At 37.9% G+C, this 16,664-nt stretch overlaps 5 protein-coding genes across 6 annotated transcripts; 1 reads left to right on the forward strand and 4 right to left on the reverse strand.

The window, feature by feature from the left end:
• Positions 1 to 589: 589 nt before the first annotated feature.
• LOC116017722 (F-box protein CPR1-like) lies at positions 590 to 2,583 on the reverse strand. Its single transcript, XM_031258349.1, has 2 exons — positions 1,503 to 2,583; positions 590 to 738 (listed from the first exon to the last, which is right to left on the reverse strand). The coding sequence occupies exons 1-2, from the start codon at positions 2,581 to 2,583 to the stop codon at positions 590 to 592; spliced, it is 1,230 nt and encodes a 409-aa protein (XP_031114209.1).
• Positions 2,584 to 4,261: 1,678 nt separating this feature from the next.
• LOC116017729 (F-box protein CPR1-like) lies at positions 4,262 to 5,368 on the reverse strand. Its single transcript, XM_031258356.1, has one exon. It carries the CDS (start codon positions 5,366 to 5,368, stop codon positions 4,262 to 4,264), a length of 1,107 nt encoding a protein of 368 aa, XP_031114216.1.
• Positions 5,369 to 6,872: 1,504 nt separating this feature from the next.
• Positions 6,873 to 9,125, reverse strand: LOC116015509. Of its 2 annotated transcripts, none has more exons than XM_031255599.1 (7): positions 8,985 to 9,125; positions 8,633 to 8,853; positions 8,225 to 8,319; positions 8,063 to 8,143; positions 7,749 to 7,824; positions 7,567 to 7,662; positions 6,873 to 7,203 (listed from the first exon to the last, which is right to left on the reverse strand). In XM_031255599.1, the coding sequence occupies exons 2-7, from the start codon at positions 8,850 to 8,852 to the stop codon at positions 7,034 to 7,036; spliced, it is 738 nt and encodes a 245-aa protein (XP_031111459.1). In that variant the 5' UTR covers position 8,853; positions 8,985 to 9,125; the 3' UTR covers positions 6,873 to 7,033. The 2 variants fall into 2 exon arrangements, with proteins under 2 accessions (XP_031111459.1, XP_031111460.1); XM_031255600.1 differs by lacking the exon at positions 6,873 to 7,203 and adding an exon at positions 7,288 to 7,464.
• Positions 9,126 to 9,331: 206 nt separating this feature from the next.
• On the forward strand, positions 9,332 to 11,562 carry LOC116016797 (pentatricopeptide repeat-containing protein At2g45350, chloroplastic). The gene has a single exon (XM_031257202.1). It carries the CDS (start codon positions 9,356 to 9,358, stop codon positions 11,210 to 11,212), a length of 1,857 nt encoding a protein of 618 aa, XP_031113062.1. The 5' UTR covers positions 9,332 to 9,355; the 3' UTR covers positions 11,213 to 11,562.
• A 526-nt stretch (positions 11,563 to 12,088) lies between these two features.
• Positions 12,089 to 15,677, reverse strand: LOC116016796 (leucine-rich repeat receptor-like serine/threonine-protein kinase At1g17230). Its single transcript, XM_031257201.1, has 4 exons — positions 14,889 to 15,677; positions 13,924 to 14,184; positions 12,934 to 13,785; positions 12,089 to 12,805 (listed from the first exon to the last, which is right to left on the reverse strand). Exons 1-4 carry the CDS (start codon positions 15,322 to 15,324, stop codon positions 12,324 to 12,326), a joined length of 2,031 nt encoding a protein of 676 aa, XP_031113061.1. The 5' UTR covers positions 15,325 to 15,677; the 3' UTR covers positions 12,089 to 12,323.
• Between the last annotated feature and the right edge of the window lie 987 nt (positions 15,678 to 16,664).

Consider the following 16,664-nt stretch of genomic DNA (forward strand, 5'->3'; position numbering starts at 1 on the left):
ATGGAAATGGAATCATCTCTCTCTCTCCTCACAAATGGGAATGAAGAATTGAAGAAATGGGAAATTGCTTTTATATTGATCCCAATCTTATGTGATAAGCTTGGAAAAAAAATAATAAAATAATAAAATATCTTCCAACTTATCAGTTGTGGTTCAAACAGATAAGGTTTCGGTGGAAAATAATCCAGATAGAATAATTTCCGAAACTAAAAATTTATTCCAGACTAACCCTCAAAATTGGGCTAGGTTCGGTACACCGCGAAATTTAGCGATGTACGATCAAAATAAATTTTCGCTGCTATGAGCTGATTTAATTAAATAGGAAATTCAAGAATAATAGTATGGTGTCTAATAATTCATTTCCTAGGACAGTAGGTTCGCAGCTTAATAACAACTATACTCACTTATAAAAATTCTTTTGAAATATCTGAAGATCATAACTTAGAATGTCAACGCTTTAGGATAATGTTAATAAAATACGGGGTATTACAAATACATTTGTGCCAATGCCCCACTGGTGATCAAACCTATGACCTCTCACTTGGGACATTTGTGACAATGCCCCACTGGTGATCAAACCTATGACCTCTCACTTGGGAGTACCACAGTTATGCCGCTTTACCTGTCCTGTATGCCGCTTTACCTGTCCTGTTATTAATACATTTGTGCCAATGCCCCCACTGGTAATCAAACCTATGACCTCTCCATTTGTGCCAATGCCCCCACTGGTGGTCAAACCTATGACCTCTCACTTAGGAGTATCACAGTTATGCCGCTTTACCTGTTATTACCTTGTGTTTACCTGCAAATTGAGCTAATTGCACAAATTTTAAAAGTTATAGGCTTAATTGCATAAAAGTTAAGAGATGAACCTAATTGGAGCTTTTGTTAGTTTATGGGGCTAATTGTATTTGACTTATAGTTTAAGGGCCTATTTGACCCGTATTCCGAATTAATTTAAGTATTTAATTATTAAAAAATGTGCAGTATTTATTACCTATTACAATGCAGTATCTGATCAGAACTATTTTCTAGCTTATAAAGAGTTAATATCGACCCCACCTATTTTCTCAATCGACTTCGTGCCACTAGACCATCATTGGCATTTGTACATTTTTAGTTTAAAAAAAAAAACAAAACAAAAAAAATTTAAACAAAGCAAAACTCGATCTAATTAGAACTATATATAATAATGTAACTAAGAATTAATTAACTTAAACATAAATACAAGATCTAAAAAAAATAGGCAGTATACGGATTTGTCACCGGCCTTTTCAAATCTTTATTTCTAGACTTTCATCATCATCACCTCCCCAAATCAATCTATTGTGGCCGGTCGGGGGACGCAAAACTCTCAACATAGAAACACACACTAGTATAGAATCTACTACTTGAGGTTAGGAAGTCCATCAGACCTTCCTTCAATTTATTTTTTTCCCGATCATAAACATATATTTCCTGTCCACACCGATCATAAACATATATTTCCGGTCCACACCGACCTGCAGTATGCAGGAATAATACTTCTTGTGCATTCTTTTTTTGAGAATAGAATGTTAAATCATAACTCTCATAAATGTTTTCAAGGTAATGAGGCATTCTGATAGCAAAAACATTCATCCATGATTCTTGTTTGCCATATTCCTTCATAATCAATACTTGTATCGTTTTCATGTTGGGTTCATCCCCTTCCCGAACCATGAATGACGCCATGCATAAACACTCATCTATAACCCCCAACCCGACTATCGAGTTTTCTCTTCCGCGCCCCAGTTCGGGGGTGGGCAAGATTCTGAATTCATCATGCACAGGATCAAAGTATACGATCCTATTCCTACCAGCTGCCCACAAGTAATCTCTATCCCTATCCCAATCTTTGATATCACTTGCCCACCAATGGAATGTATTGCGAAACTCAATGCCGCCCCGGGCAGAAACCAAGTTACAAGGGAACTGAACCGGTCGCCACTCTTTGTGGTTGAGGCTAGCAGAGATGAGAAGTGGATAGCCATAATCATGACCAGGTTTTATGGGGCGAAGTGATAGGACGACCTTATAATCTCTAGTGCAGGAGTCGTAGCATAGCCCTCCAAAGAGATTCGGATTTAACTTCGCCCGATATGGCGACTCGAGCACTTTCGTCGAACACCTGGTGGTGGTCGGGTTCCACAACCAAATCTCTCTCATAACCACCAGAACAGCAAACCCGTTGCAAGAACACAAAACTCTAAAATGGTATGGATAGGCCTCTCCCAACGGAAATTTATGCGTTTGAAGACGAAGATCATGGCTTGTAGATTTAACCTCGAATCCGGAATCTTGGCGTGTGGAATATTCGTGAGAGAGGAAGATCACTCGTTGTTGTCCACGATACAAGAGCTTGAAATCTGAGTCGTCTATCAATGAACGCCACAGTTTACATACGCACTGGCACCGGATGACAAACTTCATCGGCAACTGCAAAAATATATGTCGAATGATGTCATTAGGTATGTTTGAGAATGGAGTTGAAGCTTCCATGTCGTGTGAATAAGAAGCCGAAGAGGACTCTGGCGCATTAGAATTAGGGTTTATGAGACTCATTTTATAAGGCCATGGGGTAAGAATTTAATAGGAATCTTAATACCCTTCTCTCTTTCCTTATATTACTAGGAATATATCCTTTACCAATTATCATCCCTGTTTTTACGGAAACTTTTTGTATTTCTATAAATATAAATACATCTCAATGGATTGGTCAGTATAAAATTAATTATTTTCAAAAATAAATAAATTTTGTGTCTTGATTAATTTTTAATTTATTTTGTAGCTCAAGTATCCCATCAAATATAGTGACTAATATCTCCGTTGAATTGTCAGGCTGCTCCATACATAAGGCGACCATTTCTGATGCACAACCTCCATATAAGGGAGCAACTTGGTGCCACTAAAGGTCCGTTTGGAAAGCAGAAAAATGACTTCTGGAAAATGTTTTCCAGAAAATGAGTCATTTTCCGGAAAACATTTTACTTTCCAGTGTTTGGTTGTGTTTTGGAAAACTGTCTTGTTGTGTTTGGTTAATTTTATGGAAAATGAACACAACTATTATTATTATTATTATTATAATTAAAAAATTTCTAACCACACAATTCATACTGTGTACTCAAACCCTATCCAAATTTCCCCCAAATTGTTTACTGCATCAATGGCGGTCCTTTTTCCTCTGTCTTCACCCGTCTGGATTTCTTCCTCCATCTGCGTGTCTTCAACCCTCAACCTTCGTCTCCTTAGGCAAAGCAGCGACAATCTGGGTTTCTTCCTCCGTCTTCATCGCCGGCGAGTCCTCCGTCTCCGGCGTACGCTTTGCAATGGCGAGCAACAGTGGCGTCAGTGGAGTTCGACGTAGACAAAGCTTCTCCGACAGTGCAGCAGCGGATCCGGTGAGCAATCCAGTGGAGTTCCCTATTTTCCGGCGAAGCAGTTCGTGGCAGTGACAGGCTGATCGACGACGGCGATTCGGTGAACCTCCAACAGTGGCGATGGTCTCAGGCGACGGTGCAGGCTCCCTTTTTGATGTTGATGGAGGTTGGAGGAAGAGGGTAAAATGACTTCCCCCAAGGGGAAGTCATTTTATAGGAAATGGGGGCTATTTTACTTTGACTGCAAAGCTATTTTACATGACTTCTATTTTCCTATCTTAGCCAAACACCAAAAACCCGGAAAATAATTTCCGGAAATCATTTTCCGAATTTTCAAACACACCCTAAGCCACAAGGTTCTTGACAATTCTACATCTTTTCTAATTCTAAAAGTAGTAGAATACTAGTGATAATAATGATGTTTAATTCCAATAAAACTCTTGTTATGAATTAAGTATTAAAAAATGTGCAATATTTAATTGTTATTTTATTAAAATCATAATTGTACATTTTTTTTTTAATTTTTTAGTATTGCGTGTAATATCTATATGTTCATAACTATTTTCTCAAATTAGTGTAAGTCTATATATTCATAACTATTTTCTCAAATTAGTGAAAGTCTGAAACATAAAGAGTCAATAGTGTACCTCAATGGGGCCAACGAGAGCTATTTCGTGCCACTAGACCACAAAAACATTGGTATTTGTACATTTTTAGTTTAAAAAAAAAAAACAACAAAACAAAAAAAATAAACAAAGCAAAACTCGATCTAAATAGAACTATATATAATAATATACGGAGTAACTAATAATATAGCTCTTTATTTCTAGACTTTCATATGGCCAGTTGATATTGTGGGTAAACTAGGTGTTGGTGCTGGGCTTATCATCATCACCTCTCCAAATCAATCCATTATATTGTGGCCGGTCGGGGCACGCAAAACTCTCAACATAGAAACACCCTCTAACATAGAATCTATGACCTGAGGTTAGGAAGTCGATCAGATCTTCCTTCAATTTATTTTTTTTCCGATCATAAACATATGTTTGTTTTCCACACCAACCCGCAAGAAACAGGAATAATACTTCGTGTGCATTCTTATTTTGAGAATAGAATGTTATGCCGTATCTCCCATTAATATCTCCAAGGTGAGGCATTTGGATAGTAAAAGCAGTCATCCATGATTCTTGTCTGCCATATTCCTTCATAATCCATACTTGTATCGTTTTTATTTTGGGTTCTTCCTCTTCCTGAACCATGAATGACGCCATGCATAAACACTTATCTATAACTCTCAACCCGACTATCCGATTTTTTCTTTGGTGCCACAGATCGGAAGTAGGCAAGATTCTGAATTCATCATGGGCTGGATCAAAATATATGATCCTATTTCTGCCAGCTACTACCGAAAAGTGATCCCTAATCCAATCGCAATCTTTGATGTCACTTGCAGCCCACCAATAAAATGTATTGCGAAACTCAATGCCGCCTTTAGCAGAATCTAAGTAACAAGGGAACTGCACTGGTCGCCACTCTTTGTGGATGAAGCTGGCACAAATGACAAATGGATCGATAGAAATTAAGCTATGAAGTAATAAGACGACCTTGTAATCTCTAGTGTAGGAGTCATAGCATAACCCTGCTGCAGTGATGGCCGTCGGGTTTGACTTCTCCCGATATGGAGACTTGAGCACTTTCCTCAAACACCTGGTGGTCGGGTTCCACAACCAAATATCTCTCTCACCCACCAAAAGAACAAACCCGTTACAAGAACACAATCGATATTCGTGAGAGAGGAAGACCACTCGTCGTTGTCCACGATACGAGAGCTTGAAATCTGAGTCGTCTATCAATGAACGCCACTGTTTACATAAGCACTGGCACCGGATGACAAACTTCATTGGCAACTGCAAAAGTATATGTCGAATGATGTCATTAGGTATGTTTGATAATGGAGCTGAAGCTTCCATGTCGTGTGAATAAGAAGCTGAATTGGACTCTGGCGCATTGGAAGTAGGGTTTGTGAGACTTTTTTATAAGGCCATGGAGTAAGAATTTAATAGGAATCTGAATACCCTTCTCATCTTAATGAATATAAAAAAAATTTCAAAAAAATTGTTCTCATCAAATTTTCATAATTCCAAAAAAATAAATAAATTTTAGTGGCTAATTAGAAACTAGTATTTCAACTCAATATTAATTAGAGACAAAAATTACATGTCTTATAATTTAAAAATTATAATTATAATTTTTGCAAATATAGAGTATTAATTTCACTCTTAAAACTATATCTTCATTATTCGTTCTGCATAGATTGGTAAGGTAAAATGGGCGTAATACCTCCAAGACATTGGTCTAGTATATAACATTGGTCCAGCGATGATTGAACTCCTTATATATATGCATAAGTGTAAAGTTTGTTATTAAATTCTAAAAATAAATTGACTATTTACGTCCCCATAAAGTCAATATTATAGTCTTGGTGAAGTTGGAAACCAAAGTTATAAAAATAATAAGAAATAACTAGCTTGATTGGCATAAATGGTCATACACTCTTATCTCTTGTGTGAGTGCAGTATATGAAAAGAACTTATGAATACAGGACAATATGCTAAAAGTTAAATTGTGAGCATTTAGACCTAGTCCATTTGTGTGAATGTAATATATGAAAGAAACTTATGAATACAGACGAGGCATTAAAAGGTAAATTGTGAGCATTTGGTCTCAGTTCACCTTGTGTGAATGCAATATATGTGTGAATGCAATATATGAAAGAAACTTATGAATACAGAGGCATTAAAAGGTAAATTGTGAGCATTTGGTCTCAGTCCAGAGGCATTAAAAGGTAAATTGTGAGCATTTGGTCTCAGTCCACCTTGTGTGAATGCAATATATGAAAGAAACTTATGAATTCCACCTTGTGTGAATGCAATATATGAAAGAAACTTATGAATACAGACGAGGCATTAAAAGGTAAATTGTGAGCATTTGGTCTCAGTCCACCTTGTGTGAAAGCAATATATGAAAGAAACTTATGAATACAGACGAGGCATTAAAAGGTAAATTGTGAGCATTTGGTCTCAGTCCAGAGGCATTAAAAGGTAAATTGTGAGCATTTGGTCTCAGTCCACCTTGTGTGAATGCAATATATGAAAGAAACTTATGAATTCCACCTTGTGTGAATGCAATATATGAAAGAAACTTATGAATACAGACGAGGCATTAAAAGGTAAATTGTGAGCATTTGGTCTCAGTCCACCTTGTGAGCTAATTAATGTGTTTAAAAACTTTTTTTGCTAAGAGTCTTGGTTGTCCTGTCCATATGGATTGATTTGGAGGAGATGTGTTTGAAAACTTTTTTTCCATTTTAAAGTTTCATTCCTCATTCCTGTCATTATGTGTTTGAATTAAACTCTTTGTACACATAAGTGTACAATTTATTGTTAAGCCAGGTCTAGGATATAATCTGACCAATTATGAAAAAGTGGAAATCCAAGAAAAGTGCTGGACCATACCATCATAATCCATAGTCTGAAACAATTTTCACACACACAACATGGGATAGAGATGATTATAAGTTACATTAGGGCAGAACCATCATGGTGACACAGCTATGGTGCAAGGAGAAGTTCAATTTATTCAACAGGGACAACTCTTCTGGTTCTCTGGCTAGAACCATGACCCTGGGGCTCACTGCCCTGTTCCAGCAACCCAAGGTTTCCAAAGTAGTCAGCCGCGGGTGGGAGCGCCCATCCACCCCATTTTCTCCAGGCTGCAAAATCATCCCATATACTGCCACTAGCCCCTATTGAATGGAATGCAGGCATTCAGATTCTATAAGTTTTTTTTTTTTTGAGTACTATTGACTCTGTTACAATGTAGTATCTGTTCATAGCTACTTTCTCAACCAAATGAAACACAAAGAGCCAATATCGCCTCCACTGATTCTATAAGTTTTATCAAACAGGAAAGATGCATATATGGGTAGTGGATCAGTTCTGACAGTCAATATAGCATTTGTGTCCATAGGGCAATCGTTATATCGTGAACCAGGGTCCAGAATGCCCTGATTCAATATACAAAATTTTACAGAATTCATGTTCATAATGCACAAAATTATATAGTTGATGACACATAAACACTTAATATAGGGGGAAGGGTCATGTACCTGCAGCATTCTCAAGTGATTTGAACCCTTCATTCCATCCTGGCAACTGTTTATCAGCATTAGCTTTCCATGTTTCTTCAAAATTAGCAAGCTCATCTGTATGTCCAACATCAAAGATATTCAGCAAAATTCACTATATATGTATGTGTTCATCTTTATTTCACTTCAACAAACAAACGAACCTTCATTCATGTTGTGTAAAGTTTGCAGCGTATCCACTTGACCTGTGGAACTGCGTTTCGTTGTGACAGAATGGCCCTGTACAAGCAAATTTAAGGACACCGAGAATGCAAATTAATGAATCAAAGGCTAACCTTTCCCGGGTTTGCCAATATAAACAATTAAACATCTTGTATTTGGTTAAAGAAGCTCTGATTTTCAATGATAAAATACAGCCTATATATGTAAATTTGTTTCAATTTTTGCCAATTTCCAGTTGACCCTTTTTGGCATTTTGTTCATGCAAAAAAATAAACCATCTAATTAGATCATTTACCTTGTTGTGGACTCCTTTTGATATTGTATGCAGCGATTCGCCAATTGTCTGGTCTTCTTCATTCATCTCTACCAAAACCACCTGCTCATAATCAAGTTCAAGTTCAGATTCATATCAATGAGAGTGTAATAACACAATCACAATGGAGAAAAATTTTCTCACCCCATCATCACCAACCCTCCTGCCTTCTGTGCAACTATAGTAAGTGCCATTTATGCCTCCATATGCAACTCTCCTGAAGCTGAAATTCTGCATCCCTATTAGATGAACCACAATAAATGCACAAGCAAAGTTAATGGAACCAATAAATACTGTGTTGAGCATATATGAACATAAATATGCAATCCAACTATTAGCTTAAATTTTTAACATAAATGTGCAATCCAACTATTAGCTTAAATTTTTAGTTGAGATAAAACGCATATTTCAATTTGGTATCAGAATTCGATCATAGGTTTAAAATTGACAATCTAACTATAGACTTGTAGTTGAGATGGAACACATGCTTCAATTTACTGAAACATTGTTTCTTTTGTCATGACCTAGCATATACTTAAAGAAACAAATTACTTTCTGATTTTCCTTTTTTCCCATTGTTCTTAACAACAAGTTCTTTGCTTGGCTCTTCATTGCTCTGAACATGATCACCACCATCCTCAGGGCTCAACTCTTCAATGGTGATTTGCTTCCGGGAACTGCCCTCATCATCCTCCAACCACTTATTCCCGCCGAATGGTTCAGTGAAGAAAGGGTCATCGAATGGACTTTTCCCTCCAAATAACTTAGACATCCTTTCAAAAATTAAAGAAAACCCCAATCACTGAAACAAAACCCAAACCTCGAATATGGAAAAAATTCAAAGGAAATCACAAAATTTTGCAGCTTCTACACATTTGAATTCACAGAAATTAAAGAATATTACCTTAGGAACGATAAAATTAGCTATCGCAGATCCTCTGCAGTGATTGATAGATTGCTGCAATTCTGAATTTATTTACCAGTGAAGCCGATTGAAGCTTCCCAAGTGTTGAAGACGATTCGAGAAGTGAATCGAAGATTCACGAAAGTGCGCCAAAAAAAAAAAAAAAACGGTTAAGCCCATTATATCAGACCAGTTGGCCCATTACACCTATTTTATTATTATTCCATATAGTTAGTCATGGGCCTATTCTACATTTTGAGCCCAATAATGCACAAAGAAAAATATCGCGCGAATGACAGTTAGAATACCAACTAAAACTAACTTTTCACTGTCTCTGAAACCAAAGCTCCAAAACCATCGCTCTCAACGTTATGGTGCTTCTCTCTACCTCTATCCAACCATGGAAACCGACGCTCTCAAAGCTTTCTCAAACCTGCAAAACTCAATCGGACGTCGACCAAATCCATGCGCAATTGGTAACAACAGGGCTAGTCAAAGACGCTTCCTTCATTAGGAAACTCATCATCAGATTATCGACTTCGCCTTATGTGCCGGTAGTTGAATTCGCACGTTCTCTCCTCTTTTCTGATTTTGAAGATAGAAACGACCCTTTCCCCTGGAACGCGGTAATCAAGTCATATTCACATGGTAATTGTCCAAGTAAAGCTTTTCTTGTGTTCTGTTTGATGCTAAAAAATGGGATCTTTTTGGATGAGTACTCGTTTTCTTTGGTGTTGAAGTCATGCTCTAGGACGGGCTTGGTTAAGCAGGGAATGCAGGTTCATGGGCTATTGAGGAAGCTCGATTTTGGCTCGAATGTGTTTCTTGAGAATTGTTTAATACGTATGTATGTGAAATGTGGTTATGTTGAGTTTGGACAGCAGGTGTTTGATAGAATGCCGAACAGAGATTCCATTTCGTATAATACGATGATTGATGGGTATGTGAAGTGTAGGATGTTGGAGCTTGCACATGAGTTATTTGAGTGTATGCCTGTGCAGGTTAGGAATTTGGTTTCTTGGAATACTTTGATCAGTGGTTATGTGAAAATGGAGAATGGATTTGATGTTGCTTGGGAGTTGTTTGAGAGGGCACCCTTCAAGGACTTGGTTTCTTGGAACTTGATGATCGATTGTTGTGTTAAAAGTGGGAAAATGGAAATGGCTGCAGCTTTATTTAGCAAGATGCCTAAAAGGGATGCTGTTAGTTATGCTATATTAATTGATGGGTATGCAAAAGTGTCTAACATTAATGCTGCTCAGTCACTTTTTAATCACATGCCTGAAAAGGATGTCATCTCCTGCAATGCTATGATGGCAGGGTATGTAAAGAATGGGCATAGTATGGAAGCACTGTCTGTTTTTCATGATATGCTGAGTGACACCAATTTGGCACCTGATGGTGCCACTTTATTGAGTGCTCTTTCTGCAGCTGCACAGTTAGGTTACATTGATGAGGGCCTTGCTATACATTGTTACATAAAGGACCATGGATTTGTTGTCCATGGAAAACTTGGGGTTGCTCTAATAGACATGTATGCTAAATGTGGCAGCATAGACAATGCACTGGGAGTGTTTGAGGACATTAAAGAGAAAACTGTTGATCATTGGAATGCTATGATTGGTGGATTGGCTGTTCATGGCTGGGGTGAGTTGGCTTTTGATTTGTTCATGGAGATGGAAAGACTCTCCATTGAACCGGATGATATCACGTTCATCGTAGTGTTGAATGCTTGTGGCCATGCCGGGTTGATAAAGGAAGGTCTAATGTGTTTCGAGATCATGAGAAGAGTTCATCGAATGGAACCCAAACTCCAACACTATGGATGCATAGTCGACATTCTTAGCCGCGCAGGCCACATGGAAGAAGCCATAAGGTTTGTTGAGGAAATGCCAATTGAGCCAAATGATGTGGTATGGAGAACTTTGTTAAGTGCATGTAGTAATCATGAGCACCTGGATGCTGCACAGCCTGTATCTAAGCACCAAATCCAACTCAACTCACCTAATTCAAGCTCATATGTGCTTTTGTCTAATATTTATGCTCGGTTTGGTATGTGGGATTATGTCCGGAGGATTAGGACAATGATGAAACAGAAGGAGCTCAAAAAGGTCCCTGGCTGTAGTTGGATTGAACTAGGGGGAACTGTTCATGAATTCTCTGCAGGAGACAGATCTCACCCTCAGGTTGAAGATGTTTCTTCTACATTACAGATGGTTTGCTCTTAAGCTCAAGAATTGCCCTGCAGGTTTAATACCCCAAACCCAATGGTGTTCACTAGGTAAACTCTGCCCTGTGACCTTAGTTGGTAACCCAGTCTATGTTATCCAAATTGACCTTATCAAACCAAGAAGACTAATAGGCTACTCTCACTGAGAGTCAAATTTGGAACCTTGTGGTTACCAAGCTGATTATCTTGGATCGGGTTGCCCCAAATCCTCCAATCACTTATGTTATCTTTTGCTCATTAGATGCCCCATATGAATGTTGTAAATTAGGTAACCATTGAAAGAAACTTGTAGATGTGTTCTATATATACTTGTATGCTTCAATAAAACACCTTACTTGATACTTTCAATCCACTCACTCTTTCTTTATGAAAAACCCATTTTTATAGATTCAATTCATTGGTCAGCTTATGTTTATGCAATCTGCAGCTTATCATGAAATATTCAACCATTTTAAATGGCTTTGAGCACAGTGATAACCCTGTCCTAGCAACCCCACTTGGCCACTTTGTCTGTCCATTGATTGGAACTATTCAGCTTGTGGAATACTCATTCAAAAAAGATGCAAGTTCACATGTTGGGATTGCAACACCAGTTTGGATTGTAGCATAGTACTTGAGAATATAATACCTATGTGGCTATGTGCCCCACTGACATTTTTTAATCAATACAAATGATGATGGAATCTCTTGGTTCCTGTAGTCCATAAACATCTATTTTCTTGATAAGGCTCAAAAGATACATATATATATAAATCTTTAGTTTAAATTTGATAAATATTTTATTTCAAATTTTAAAATATTTAACATAGTTATGATGAATATAGCCTTTGAAGGCCATAGCCCCCTCTCCCCAAACCCACCTACCCACCCAATTGGTAAAGGAGAGACTATTCATATCCATGGCAGAAAAATAATACATCAAATTGTTACATTAGCATTCTAAAATTCATCAAATGGAGATAATTTCCCCTATCTGTGTAAGCTCAGGAACATCCCTACAAGAAGACAACAGTCCTAAAAAAAAAACAGAAAGCATGAAAGGGGAAAAAAGGGTACCTAATTTGCTAGTTAGCCTCAGATTCCTAGTAGTCATAGAAGTTCATTAGAAATCATGAGCTGCAAGTGAGATCATTGAGTTCTTGAATGACCACATCAATGGTTGGCCTGCGGCTAGGAGAGTCGTGAGTGCAGAGTAGAGCAATCTTCCCCAGCTTGGCCGCCTCAGATTCTACAAAGTTCTTCCCGAGTTTTGCATCAATGAAGTCCTCGAATCTGCATAACTCCGCTCCTTGGTGATTTGATTGCGTGACCACACAACTTCCAGAGAGGATCTGAAGTATGATCACGCCAAACGCATACATGTCACTCTTTTCAGTGAATCGGCCTGTGATTGCATACTCGGGAGCAAGGTACCCGTTAGCAGCACTGCCCTTGAGCGTGGAGAAGACAATGTCGTCTGCTAATAGTTTGTGCAGGCCGGAATCAGACAGTAGAGGTTTGTAGAGATGATCGATAAGAACCTTATCAGCCGATATGTTTCTGTGAACTAAAGCAGGCTTGTTTCTTTTGTTACCATGCAAGTACTCAATACCTATTTAACAAAAGTATATCAGAAACAGAGAAATGTTACTTCTAGCCAGATATGGAACTCGGGCAACCTGAATTGCTAAACAGACAAAGATTAAGAAAGAAATTTGATAATAAACGAGCTAAACTAACCTCGTGCAATGCCTTTGATTATAGCGGTTCTGGTAGACCAATCGAGCACCTTCCCTTTGTCATCCTTCACGTCGAGGTATCTCAGCAAATTTCCATTTGAGACGAAGTCATAGATGAGGAAGCACTCTCCCCTACCTTTAGAGCAACAAAAGCCTCTCAACCGTAACAGATTCTCATGCTTCAACGACGTCAACAATTTCAACCCTTTTCGAAACTCAGCTTCATCCGACTTGCAACTAGTCTTGGAGATGCACTTGACAGCAACAGTAGACCCGTCCCTCAGTGTTCCTTTGTAGACAGCGGAGAAACTACTCTTGCCCAACAAATTCATCTCCGAGAAGTACTGTGTAGCAGACTCCACTTCATCCAGATTGAACATAAAGCTCTCGAGCACTTCCTGGGAGAGAGCGCTTCCACTTTGGTCCTTCGCAAGAGGATCCCATCCATTGGAATACTCGAGACTGATAAGAGGAGACGTGCTCCTTCTGCATAGCACCTTGGGCTGATCAGTACTAACTCTACTCTCAGAAATATCAATAGTATTTCCAATCTGTTGTTTCCTACGACGGTACCATGAAAATGTGAACAGCCCAGCCACTGTCAATATAACAAACAGCCCAATAATCCCGACAACAGCAGCTGCTTGTGGTTTTCTGTTCTGATTCAACTGATGAGGGATGTTGGCAGATTCCGGGATATCTTTAGTTGGAAGATGATTTGAGCCTTGCCCAAATGGTTCTGGTTTGGTGGGGTTTAAAGAAGAATCACTGCAGAGCGCCAAAGAGGGAAAACCAGTTCCACATAGACCGGGGTTATTCTCATACCGGAATCCCTCATTCAGTCTCTTCAGACCTTCAATCCAATCACAAATATCCAAACAAAAGAAAACAGAAAACGAAAGTTAGGCACACAGTTCACTCAAACAACATTGATTAGGCATGCCATATGAGTTTAACCATGTCAACTACACTGAGAAGAGAAACAAATTACCGAGAGGAACATTGCCAGAGAGGGTGTTATTTCTCAGATCAAGAATTTCTAACTTGGGGGCTTCAGAAAGTTTAACTGGGATTGAACCAAATAGGTGGTTAAAGCTCAAGTCCAGCCTTGTCAGCAGTGTCAAGCCTCCCAAACTTGCAGGAATTGCCCCTCTTAACTGATTGGACTGAAGAGCAAGAACAGTAAGGTTTTTAAGAGACCCAAGCTTATTAGGTATGTTCCCATCAAGCCTGTTGTAACAGAGTTGCAAAACTGCAACCAAATAGTATACAGGTTAAAGTTCAGTTATAATGTTGAACTCAGTGGCTGAAAAATGCAGACATGGTATGAACTATGAAGTGCATGATAATCCACAAAAACTATTGTTGTGTATGTCTCATATGCACCGGAAGATGATAGGTGTTAGACAGAACAACGTAAATCTTGTCTTCTTTACTTTCTACCATTGTTTTCTCATCATGTTCTCATTTACCTCAACAACTATAATCAAAGGTTGAAACTTTATTGGTATAACTCATTGTAGAAAAGACAACCTCAGTTATGCAAGTAGAAAAAATAAAATTAAGAATGTGAAGCTTCAAAAAAGAATCTTTTAGGACCAACTATTGGCCTGTAGCAACTGGAAACTACTTAAACCCATTAGTCATTACCCTTCTTAACAGCATTATCTCTTTTGGGTTCTTAAATCTCTTCCAATTTTGGGTTAAGACACAAAGTCCCTCACAAAAAAATAAAAATATCTAAAAGAGGAATGAATGAGCACAGAGAAACAAGAAAATCTGATATTCTACATTATCAGGATATGCATATATACAGCCACAGATCCAATGATAAGGTTTTCAAATTGCAAGAAATTGCCAAGACTGCAACTTTTCGGCCTATTTGTGCCAATAATTGAAGTTAATAAATAAATTTTGAAAAAAAAAAAAAAAAAAAAAAGGAAAAAAGAAACAAACCTTGAAGATTTGGCATGTTGCCTATCTCAGAAGGAATGAAACCAGAGAGGTCATTCATATTGAGATACAAATCTGAGAGCTGAGTGAGTAAAGCAATCTCCTTGGGTATAATCCCATGAAGGTTATTGAAATGAAGGTACAACCCAGATAAGGCACTCAGCTGGCCAATCTCAGGTGGTATTTTCCCATAAAGCCCTTTACCCTGCAAGGAGATATTGACCACCTGGCCAAGCTCATTGCAAGCAATGCCTTCAAATGAACATGGGTCAGTGACATTGGGTGACCAAGAAGAGAGAACAAGATTTCCAGGGTCTAAGGAGGCCTTGATAGCCATGAGGAGGGAGACAGTAGTACTGGCATTGCTGGTTTCTGAGAGAGAAAGGCCTAATAGTTGTGTGGAGAGGAACAAGAAGATGAGAGAGATGGAAGAAGCCATTTTTGTTTGGGTTTTCAAGAAAATAGAGCTGGTTTTTCCTGTAAAACGTGGGATTCTTCTGAGGGGTTGATTCAAAATGGCATTGTGGAGTATTTACAAGCTCCTAGGGGAAAGAGAGGTAGGCCAGAGGGTGAGGGTAGGAGATGACTGATATGTGTGGAGTAAGCAGCGGGGGAACCTCTGACAAACAAGGACTAACTTGTTCATATTATTGTTTTCTTGATAATCAAAGTGTTATGAGTTTAATTCTTACGGTGAGTTGTTTAGCAGTTCTCTTAGTTCGAAATGATTTGAGTAACATAGAATGATTTATGTGTTTGTGATTCTTTATCGATCAGGATTACAATGTGAGGTACACTCTCAAATAATGATTTGAAATTTCCTCACTACTAAAAAAAATAACTTTTTTCCTATGGTATCCAATATCTCCATTATCAACGTGTGACTAATTCGAATTTGAAAATCTAGTCCAAAACTATCTAAGACATGTACTATAGTCTATCATTCAGCATAAATTTGATTATCTAGTTCATAGTAAGAGTAGCTTGTTGACCTTCTTAATTATAACCGATATGATCAGTAATAGACAACTTATTTTATCTTATTGTGGTCCTTTACTAGTTAGGGTCAATATATATTCTCCAATAATGCCAGCAAGTTTTTCAAGTCACAAAAGAAAAAAAAAATTATATTACCCACAAAATGCGAAATTCTTCATCCCGGGAAGCCTACGTCCAGATTCCAGGCTCAACAAAATTTGTGAAATTGACAAATCAAAGTGGCTAATCAGCCAATTTAGTGATAGGATCAGTATCTAATAAGAAAAATGTTATATTAATAATTCATTTACTAACTTTTATAAATTGCTGGATTAATTTGGATAAAAATTCACAGTTCAAGTTTTTTTTACCTTTTTAGCTACTGGGAATGCCGGTATCAGGTTACAGGCAACAAGACACATGAAAAGACAGACCCAAGTCTACTTTTGTAGTTGTCTTTGTTTTTGTTATTCATAATAAGTTTGACTATGCCAGATTTTCTCTGTTAATTAAGTAAAAATCAAAGTGTAATCAAGTCCAAGAAGTAAAAACTATAATTCAGTTCAGAGACTCCATAGCTATCTGTGTATATTTCATGATAAAGAAACTTGACGGCTCAAACTTCTATGAAGGGTTCTTGGCCTTTAAGCATAATAATAATAATAATGAAATAAAATAAGTTGCTTTTAATAAAATAAAGAAAATATTATTGAATCCGAATGCTTTTGTGTGTTTGGGTATGTAAGAAAATGGGAAGTGGTTCTTTTAAAACTGCAGTCTGATGAAGTGCAGTCAGCAGTG

The sequence above is a fragment of the Ipomoea triloba genome, chromosome 4 (assembly GCF_003576645.1).
Source record: "Ipomoea triloba cultivar NCNSP0323 chromosome 4, ASM357664v1".
Lineage (NCBI taxonomy): Eukaryota > Viridiplantae > Streptophyta > Magnoliopsida > Solanales > Convolvulaceae > Ipomoea > Ipomoea triloba.